Source organism: Miniopterus schreibersii (assembly GCF_964146895.1).
Source record: "Miniopterus schreibersii genome assembly, chromosome: 16".
Taxonomy (NCBI): domain Eukaryota; kingdom Metazoa; phylum Chordata; class Mammalia; order Chiroptera; family Miniopteridae; genus Miniopterus; species Miniopterus schreibersii.
Genome location: NC_138116.1, coordinates 7,145,635 through 7,155,773, shown reverse-complemented (window position 1 = coordinate 7,155,773; position 10,139 = coordinate 7,145,635). Strand labels below are relative to the sequence as shown.

Below are 10,139 nucleotides of genomic sequence, written 5' to 3'. Positions count from 1 at the left end.
AAAGTCTGACATTTTACGCGTGGTAATCACACCCGGCAGTTTTCGATTTTTCTAGGCAACGGCTCCGCTTGCAGCCACGTTTCCTTCTGCCTCCTTGGTCTTGGTGTGGGGTCTTCTCTGTTTAGGTTCTGGTGGCACACGGGTTAAAGCAGCAACCTCGCTCTCATATTGCACACTATTTTCAACCGGATTGCGGTGAACGTGTAAATTGGAGGCCGGCGGGTTGAGAAAAAGACACATGAAATACCAAACGTTTCAAAACTACATCTATAATATTTATTTTATATTTTCCAACACCTTGGTCACCGGACCTGTTACATTTATCAACATTCTGAGGTGATGGGGCAGATGTCCATAAAAGATCAGTGACAATACAAGCGTCTTTAACGGAGATTTAAAAGTACAATGAAAATAGGACTCTGTTGGTTTATAGAAATAAAGAAGTATAATAAGTTCCTAATAGCAAGTTTTTAGTTTTCCAGACTATGTGTGTATGATTGATAGTATTACCAGTGGATATGTTATCTAGTATATTGATATCAAATATTATGACCAATGAATGATATTTTAATATTTTTAGCCATAAAAATATATTAAAATCTTTTTCAATAAGTATACTTTTTGACATGGTCACTTAAATTATTAATAAATTATCAGCTTTACAAAGTATCAAACTTGCTGAAGAGTAAAATATGTGGATTTCTCAGTCTAGGTTACAAAAAAGGGTTTTAAGTTTTTGATAAAAAAAATTACACAAAATTATTTGTATATCATAACCAGAGATTAAAGCAATCTTATAAAATTAAACTTATTTATTCAGCATTAGGCAGGACAATGGGATCAGGGCGACCTGCAGAGAGGCGGAGGCTGTGACCGGGAGGTGGGCTCGGTCAGGTGCCTCTGTCCCTCTCGTCACTGCATTTGCCCAGCACTCACTCCTCTCGCCACACCCAAAACCATGCCAGTGCTTCCAATATAGGTTCTAAATATAAACGTTAATGCTATAAAAAGAAATGTCTTTAAAAAAAAACCCAAAAAACCCCACAGGCTTGAATGGAAACACAGGATCTTTGGGATCTTAAGACTCGTCCGGTGGGAGGAGCTTCCACCTCATGGAGGGTTGAAGTTCATCATCAAAATCCTCCAGCTCCTGCTCCTTGGAGAGCTCCAGGAAAACCTAAAAGGGGGTGAGAAATAGAGAGACAGGGATGTCACTCTGTCTCTTGTAGCTCCAAGAGAGCGGAAAGTGTACGTACTTCTGGTACATTTATATCCCACGGATGATAGAAGATCACTAAAACTGACCCACCTGCTCCAGCGTGGACTGTGAGAGGCTGTAGTCCTCCAGGTCGAAGCTCTGTTTAACTGCACAAGGATGGATGTACATTAGGGGTTTGTATGTTTTTATATCCAGATGGTCTCAGAAGTCAGCATAAGATACAAATAAAATTTTTTAAAAATGATAAATGAAAAGGTTAAGACAATAACTGTTGATGGTTTAAAGACAACATTCAGCTAAAAGAGCGCCGATGCATTCGCAGAGGCCTGGGGGAAAGGCGCTGGTGTTATGTCCGTATGTCGCACAGTTTTGAGATGTCCGTGTGAGAGAGGAAAAGGCGCTGGGGAGGCTGCCTTCCCGGCAGGGGAGCCGGGGCTTTCGCACATTCAGCACAGGAGGAGGTAGAAGGCAGACACATTTTGAAAAGGGTCGCATCAGAAGACTATAGAGAAAGAGGCCTGCGGTTTTCTAGGGAGCAGGTAATCCACACGGGCCTCTTTCCATCAATGCGGCTTGAACCAGATCAAGTTGAAATCCCTTCTCCTTGACCAAAACGGACTGGGCAAGGTAGTTAAAGTCCCAGTAAGAGTCTAGCAGACTGGAAATATGCCACCAACAGAACGAGATTAGAAATATACCAGCAAAGGTACCAGGCTAGTGCTGGCCACAGTGATGCCTTTTCTTTCCAGTACACACACACACACACACACACACACACACACACACACGAAAAAAACCCCAGAAAGCAAGAGTAATAATCAGACCCATGATCCCACCCCGACACACGCACACAGAATTCCTCCACTTCCTTGGCACTGTGATCCTAAATTTCAATTTGAGATTTTAACTTTTGAATTTAACACATTGTACCACTTTTTTTTCTTCATGGTGACGGATTATTTTATGATTTGAAATTACCCGCTCTCAGGCTCTTATTTCAAAGCGCATCACTCTTACTTACCCTTCTCTAATTTGAAGAAGGCCTGGGCTAAAGGTCGGACATCTTCCACCGGCAGCTTGTAGACCATCAGAGACGAGTACCTGGGAGGAGGGGAGGGAGGGGACGCTGACGCCACCGTGACGGAGGCGAACTGGCCCAGGCATCTCCCTCTGGCCTCGACTCTTTCCGTGAGTGTGGTTGGCGGAGGTGAAACGCGCAGGGGGACTCACAAGGAAGAGCGGGGATGGGAGTGAGACCCAGGCAGGTCAGTGCCCCAGCCCCTCAGATGGGGATGAGCAGGTACAGGGAGAAGGAAATGTCCAGATTTGCCAAAGCCACCTTCCACCTCACTTTCTAAGCTCGACACTGACTCCTCGGCGGTGGCGTCCAACCGGGCCCTGACACCACACAGTCGCTTCAGGTGTCCCAAGGCGGCCGGAAACCTAAGCGGAGTCTCCCGAATCCATACCTCTCCCACCTGCCCCTCCCACCCAAACCGCCTGCCTGGCCCAGGAGACATCACCGAGCCCCTGATTAGGAGATTAGCAACCGCTAGGAATTCAAGCACCACATAATGCCCAGCCTCCATTTTTAAAATAATTTGTTTCTCAGATAAATTCCTCTTTCCATCATTTGAAAATCAGGGAGAATTAGATTTCATTTCCTAAGATACACTTTTATATATTCACCAAGCCACGATTCTCTTCCGTTTTGCTCGCTCCCTGCACCTCTGTGACATACTTTTATTTAGTCCTGGGCTGCGCGGTGAATTACAAATTGCTTCCATATTTATACTCCACTGTAAAAATATATTTTCTGACCTTGTCATTATGACTTGTTTCTCTTTACTATTTCCCCCCAACTCCTAAATGATCTGTCTTCTGAAGTAAATTGTAGTTGTTAAAAATTACCCTAAAGGTATTTTTTATGTTTTTTTCTTAAGTGTAATACTTTTATGAGGATTGTTCCACGACCAGACTCTATATAAAATTGGAAATATCAATAGATTTGAAATAAAAGAATCAGTGTTACATCCCAATTCTGCCACTTACTAGCCGTCAGGTGATCTAACCTATCTACCAATTTCCATTGATTAAGGTCCCGGGAAAGGCCGGGCGCTCACGATGCCTGTTTGAAATCATCTCATTTTTCACTGGAACACCAGCATCTACTTTAGAAAGTCTCAGTGAGAATTAAATAAGATAACCCGAGACCAGGATGGCGCCGGGCACATAGTAGGACCACAACATACAACATCAGCTCTTCTCTAGTCGACTTTCCACAGTATCCAACAAACAAATCATTTCTTTCTTTCGGGTTTCCTTCTGGGCTAAATGTGGACTCGAATGACTCCCAATGAATGAACCTGACAAGGGAAATGGCCCTTTGATACCAGATCAAAGCCAGTCGCCGCCTTTACCTCTCCTGCCGGGCGGCCAGCGGGAACAGCCGCAGGATCTCGCCGTGCAGGGCCTCCACCTGGGCCAGCGTCTTCACCTTCATCTCCAGCAGGTAGTCTTTGCCAAATTTGCTCTTCAGGTGCTGGATGGAACCGATGCACCTGGAGGGAGGAGGCAGGAGGCAGGAGGAGGTCATCAGAGAGAGAGGCGGAGAATGCAATGCCTGACACTCCTGATCTGCGGCCAGCGCGCCCCGGGGCCTCACCCTGGTCAGGGGGTTCCAGTTCTTCCCGGTGACTTCTCTGCCTGCCCCCCCTCCCGCCATGCACCTGGGGGTCAAGCGGGGGAGGAGGTGGGCACCCACCTCAGCCTGCCGGACACCATGATGGCCACGCGGTCACACACGGCCTCGGCCTCCGCCATGTAGTGGGTGGTCAGGAGGGCGCCCCTCCCCGTGTTTTTGAAGGTGGCCCGGATGGCCTGCCTGCATTGTCAGGAGAATATCGGCAGCTGAGGAAGGCTTCTGAGTAATCAGGAGTGGGCCCAGAAGAAAGCTTTCAGCTGAGCCAGGAGACCAAGCGGGGGTGCGGGAGGGGCTCCCCTGGGGCACGGCTCACCCGGCACCGTGCTGGCTACGGAAATGCCGAGCCAGAGCCAGAGCCTGGCTGTGAATAGGCTGTCAGGGGACGGAGCTGTCACAATCAGGCGGACCGGAAATAAATGCCCGAGGAGCATGCCCGACAACCTCCAGACCCCTCCCTCTGCCCCCACCTTCGCATCTGAACGAGACCAGCCACTGTGTCCCCAGAGGCACCGTAGCTACTGGAAGATCAATGGAGCCATTAGGGTACCCAGAGGGAGCACGCTTGGGCCCTGACCATGGGTACTGTTCCCTTTAATGAGAAATGGTTAGGAAATTATCAGGGAAGGCTTTTTTGGTTTTTTTTTCCCACCACAACTTCGACCTAAGAAATTGACATAAGTATGTATAGGTCACCAATGGAATTCAGATTTCATCCATTAAAAACTTCACGAAAATGCAAAAAATAAATAAATCGTGTAAGGGACAATGTTTGCAGGAGTAACACAATTCCCAGGCTCCCTGCAAGGCGTCCACGCGGGCCCCGACCGGGTAGGGCTCCTCACCACATCTGCTGCTGCCCCTCGGGGTCCATGCCCGTGGACGGCTCGTCCAGCAGCACCACCGACGGGTCTCCCAGGATGCTCAGCGCGAAGCACAGCTGGAAGGGGAGGAACAGCGCGTCGGGCACCGACCTGCGGGCTGCGCAGAGGAAGCCCGAGCCCCGCCCCTACCTTTCTCTTGATTCCCTGGGACAAGGCCTTCACGGGCCGCTTCTGCTGGTCCTGCAGCTTGAGCGCCTCCACCAGCCTGAAGGAAACACAGTGGACAAGGGGGGGAGCAGGGCTCAGAAGTGTGGCTCTGAAAGTAGATGCTGGGCCTTGTTACCATGGACTGCTTTGATCCCCTGCTCCCCACCCCCAATTAGTTTTTCCTTTTAAAAGATTTTAAGTACATTTCATGATATCCAAATAGCTGTCCTATGAAAGCTTATACTTAAATTTTAGTATTTTTGATAAATTTATCAATGTGGCCCGGGTCAGCGTTGACCGTCTCCCGGGAGGCCCTGAGTTTCCCATGAAGGTTGTCACTCCCAACTGTCTCCCTGGACCCCTCGGGCAGAGGATGGGTGTGTCTCCCCCCATGTACCGTGTGATGGCGACCTTGGCGTCCGCCTTCCTCAGCCCTTTCACCGCGGCGAACACCTCCAGGTGCTCCCTGAGCGTCAGGCTGGGCCACAGCGCGTTCTCCTGAGGGCAGTGCCCCAGGAACCCCAGGGGCTCCCCTTCGCTGCTGCCTTTCAGGAGCACCTGCCGAGAAAAGGTCACTCTCAGCCGCTCCGGCCTGCGTCGCTCCTGCGCTTCCGTGACACCTTTCCCTTTCCAAACCTAGAAAAACTAGAGAAAGTCTCCGATCTCGTTGGCCTTAACCACCTGCAACCATTTTGCGCTGGAGGAAGGTCGTCAGAGTGTAAATTCATGGAAACACACGAATATTCAGGGGAAGTGCGTAGGGTGACCTGAGAAAGCCTGTCGGCTGGGGACCATTTCAGCAGGAGGGTGACAGGGCGCCTGCCGTGGACAAGGCCAGGGATTTGGGGCAGAGCAGAGCCCTGGGGGGAGCGATGCTCAGTGTGTTCCCGACCCCAGACGAGGGAGCAGAGTGGTCCAGGGAGAAGAGGGAGATGGGACAGCAGGGACATGGAAACCAGCTCCTGAGCAGCAAGGGAAGGCTTCCTCCAGCCACAGTGCGGGAGGAGGTCACTGCGTACGTTTCAGCAGGACAAGGGCGCTGCTGGTAGAGACCCCACCGGCTGATACGAGTAGAGCTGATCTCCTGGCAGCCGCGTAGTTGTTGGCTTTATCATTAAGCTCTCACTTAACCTGTCACAATATTTCACTCCAGGATGTCAATGAACGGTTACCTCTTCGGTGCCCATGCTTAAGGAGACGTGAAATACCGACTTAGGGTCCAGGTGGTGATTGAATTGGAGGGCGGGCTCCACGGAACTGGGGAGTCGGTCAGGGTCGCTGAGCCAGCAGCCTCCCTGAGGGGCCTCGGGGACACCTGCCCTCAGCCGGCTCAGAGCGCCCGTGACCGTGTCCCTCCTTCCCCTTCCGTGGGACGTCGGGCAGTCATGTTCCCGGGGGGCTTTCCCCTTGTGGGCTTGACCCCCACCACGGCGTAGTTCCACAGGCCTCGGCCTTAGGACTCTGTTCTCCACGTCCCCTGGACATGCTTTCCAAAGGAGTTCTTAAGGTTATCTATGTTCTGCACAGAGTTTGGGGGGAAATTTTTCTCTATAACTCTTGTCTCTTTGATAAACGGAGCTATTTTTCTGTTTGGCTGCCCTTCTGTGCAGTCGAATTGCATGTACAGTTCTGTCAACTTCATATCCCTGTTGCTCAGCTTCGAGCCACTCCTTGAAAACACTCCCCCAAGATAGTGTATTTTTACCAAAATGTGTGTTCTGGTAACTAAGCACTTTTAACGGACAATGAATCTGATTGCTTAATACAGGGTTTTGGGGGGGGTTTTTTAAAAAAACACCCCCCCCAAAACATCTGTATTCATGCTGCAAGGACAGTGCTCATAGAATCTGTATGAATTCTGATACTGATTTCTGATCTAATGCTGGTCATGCCCACTAAATGTCTTTGAAGGCGTGAATAATTACCCCCTTTCAGTGATTCATTTTGGTGAGTATTAAGGTGATAATTTGTGATACATTGTTCTGCCACATTAATCACTCCACTCATCTAACGAATAAATGAGATTTTGCTGCGTATGATATTTTAACATCTTATAAAATTTATTTTGAACACCACTAGGTAACGTGTTTTCCACATGATTCACCTACCTCTCCAGCAGTTGGTTTAGTGTCTCCAGTTATCATTCTAATGGATGTACTTTTACCAGCTCCATTGTGTCCTAGTAATCCTAAAACTTCACCTGGGGGGGAAAAAAAGGTTACACTTAATACAAATTGATTTTTATAGTAAAATTAAGAATAAAACATAGTCTGAAATCTCACTGTGTGACAAGCGTGATGTGTGCTTTGTATGTATATCTCATTTGTCACAACCCCCGAGAGGTTATCATCATAATCCTTTCTTGCATATTTGGGGACAAAAGCTCTTAAGGATGAGGTCAGTTGCCCAGAGTCACACTGATGGGAAGCGAACAAGTCACTCTTGGAAGCTGGGCATGTCAGACTCTGCCTCCTGTGACCCTAAGAACTGCAATAATGTCACCAAATGAGGCCACGTAACCCCTGCTGGTCAAGCCTTCAGAATGGGCTGGCACATCCTGTTCGTTTCCTTGTGAAATGTCATGAACATTAGGGAATTAATCGTGCTCAGGACACAGAAATGCCTGGTTTCAATGGGTCATTTCAACAGACAGCTTATGGCTTTCACCTCGATGTGACCAAGCCCCTATCCAGGGGCACGCGTTCATCTCTTTCTAAAGAAATGAGCCACGTGAAAGGCGTCATCAAGGTCACCCCGCTGATGGGGCCTGTGCTGAACCACAGGATGATTCACAGGATGATTCTCATCAGGAACCATAAGGCTCGAAGGAGGGCTGGGAGCCAACACGGGAGAGCCCCGGCGTCCAACCTTTCCTAACGCAGAAGGAGACGTTTCTTGTGGCGATCTTTGTCGTCGTCTTGGAAAAGCAGTGTTTCTTCTTCTTGACATACTCCTTGCGCAGACAGCTGGCAATGATGACTGGTCTCTGTAAGTGACAAGGAGATGTCTCCATCGACCCTGACAAGCTCTGCTGGGCTGCGCCCCCCCCCCCCCCACACTGCAAGAGCCACGCATCCAAGACGACCTTCTACTCAAGGTGACACCTCTGTTGACATTCTCCCGCCGTAGCGCTTATGTTTGCAGGGAGGAGGCGGCCACCGTCCTGTCCTGCACGGGCACCCACTCAGGAGCGTGTCATTTTACGCAGCCAGCCCCTCCCCCAGGGCAGAAGCAGAGATCTGGAGAAGCCCAGGGTCACCCGCGAAGGGGGAAGCAGCCGTGCTGCGGGCTGGGCAGCGCCCTTCCGCCAAGAGGCAGCGGCTGGCATCACTTCACTCGGCCAAGTGCTTCCCTGGCTCTCTTATCCCACGGAAGACGAAGCGGGCGCGCGCGGCCGTGCCTGGGCTCGCTGGGGTGTAGGCGCCCCCGCCCCCCGCGGGACTCAAGCTCTGACCCCCGCGCGCCAACCAGCGGACCGCGGAGCGTTTGCGCGCGTGGATCGGCTGGAGAGACGCCGAGCGCGCGCTCACCTCCTCGAAGGGCGCGTGGCTCAGGGCGCCCGCGGCCCCCGCGCGTTCCGCCCGCACGTCGTCGTCCTCCGCGCCCGCCGCGGGCTCCTCGGGGTTCGGGCGCGCCCCGCCGCCGCTCGGCGAGATCCTGGAGGCAGAGCCGCCCGTTAGGCACGCACCCGGGGCCTCCGTCCCCGTGCGGCCCCGGGATCTGACGCTTGGGTAGCCTGGGGAGCCCCCCAGCCCCCCTTCCGGACAGTGACCCCCCTCCGCCGCCACCCCCTCCTGTCGGCGGTACCGCCGCGTTTAATGGCCACCGCTCCCTGCATGTTTCATTCTTTCTCTCGGTAGAAACATTGTTTCAAAAAGTATCGATCGTTACGCTGAGTCCCCAGGCGCTGACAATGAACTTGCGCGTTGTAGCTCAGCGCAGTAATGTTTCTGGGCGCCCTGGCTTTGACGCCCAACGCGTTGGCATTATTTTATTTTCACAGGGGGATTAGGTCAGAATATTTGAAGTCAGGGTGACCCCTCCCCGCCTCCCTAAAATACAAGTAAGATGCTTGATCTCCTGTAAAGCTTGGCCGTGTCTTTGGAATACGTGCCATGGCCGGTGTTTCATTCTAACTCTGCCCCTGGTACCCAGAACATGACGCCATCCTAGTCTCCCCTCCTTCCACCTCATCTCCCGTGATCTTAGAGGATTCCCCCAAAGCCTTCCTTTTGTCTTGGAGGTCTCCCACCCCACCCTCTGGCGGAGGTAACCATGCAGGGGATGTGGCCTGGGAGACCCAGAGGGAAGAAGGTGCTTATGGTTGGGTCCTTGAAAGGTGCGAAAAAAGGCTGGGCTTTTAAGTTCCAGGAGTAACTGAGCCAGTCTGTGGCCCACCAGCTGGAGGTCTGCACTATCTCAGGGACAGAGCACAGTGACTGCTGCTGTGACCCACCGCTCATTCCCGGCTTCCTTTCTGGGCCCACGGGGGTCCCTCACTGCCCAGCTATTCGAATTAACTGCTATTTAAACGGAACCAGCTGCGTGCACCTTCCCCCGGTGCCCCCCTGCACAGGGCGGGGTGCTATCCAGGGCTTCGGGTCTGCCCGCTCCACTCTTTATCGCCTCTGATTCACGCACCTAGATCTCTATCGTCTGTATCGACACCTGGCTCCTGCCCCAGCCTATTCTAGCACTTGGCACTTCTTTGCCAAAGGAATCACTTATGCATGAAAAACATGAACAAATACTGATCCCCGAAATGAAATAATCCAATTTGATTTCTCCGAACCAAAAGAAGGGGTCCTTTCTCATCAATTTCTTTCCAAACTTCCATTCCAGGCACCGAAGAACAAAAAGCAGGACGACAAACTGAAGGAAGGGCTAGAAATAAAGAGACGCGCAGTTAGAAACACTGAAGGGAAACCGTTTCACGTTCAAAGCGGGTTAGGAATCACTGGAGTGCTACAAAGATGCATTGGGCAAAATCGTTACCAGTTTCTAAGAATCTGTTCGCCAAATTGCGACACTATCAAATTCACCCTCGATCTTGTTGACAGAAACAGGAAACAAATATAATCATGTGATGCCATCACTTTAAGTCATTTCCTCTAATAGCTGTACAGTGTTCTTAATTTTTAAGAATTGGGAAACATATTATCTGGTTAGTTGATCCTTATAAAAAACG

At 50.8% G+C, this 10,139-nt stretch overlaps 1 protein-coding gene across 2 annotated transcripts in view; it reads right to left on the bottom strand.

Annotated features, from left to right (window-relative positions):
• Nucleotides 1-252: 252 nt before the first annotated feature.
• LOC308546676 (ABC-type organic anion transporter ABCA8-like) overlaps nucleotides 253-10,139 on the bottom strand; it is a 50,468-nt gene continuing 40,581 nt past the window's right edge. For both annotated transcript variants that reach the window (XM_081115858.1, XM_081115859.1), the window contains 12 exons: nucleotides 9,744-9,835; nucleotides 8,482-8,608; nucleotides 7,820-7,937; nucleotides 7,060-7,151; nucleotides 5,349-5,509; nucleotides 4,934-5,009; nucleotides 4,766-4,860; nucleotides 3,984-4,103; nucleotides 3,640-3,780; nucleotides 2,241-2,320; nucleotides 1,310-1,365; nucleotides 253-1,177 (listed from right to left, as the gene is read on the bottom strand). In XM_081115858.1, coding sequence (XP_080971984.1) covers nucleotides 1,079-1,177; nucleotides 1,310-1,365; nucleotides 2,241-2,320; nucleotides 3,640-3,780; nucleotides 3,984-4,103; nucleotides 4,766-4,860; nucleotides 4,934-5,009; nucleotides 5,349-5,509; nucleotides 7,060-7,151; nucleotides 7,820-7,937; nucleotides 8,482-8,608; nucleotides 9,744-9,835 — 1,257 coding nt within the window. In that variant the 3' untranslated portion in view covers nucleotides 253-1,078. The remainder of the gene's footprint in view (nucleotides 1,178-1,309; nucleotides 1,366-2,240; nucleotides 2,321-3,639; nucleotides 3,781-3,983; nucleotides 4,104-4,765; nucleotides 4,861-4,933; nucleotides 5,010-5,348; nucleotides 5,510-7,059; nucleotides 7,152-7,819; nucleotides 7,938-8,481; nucleotides 8,609-9,743; nucleotides 9,836-10,139) is intronic.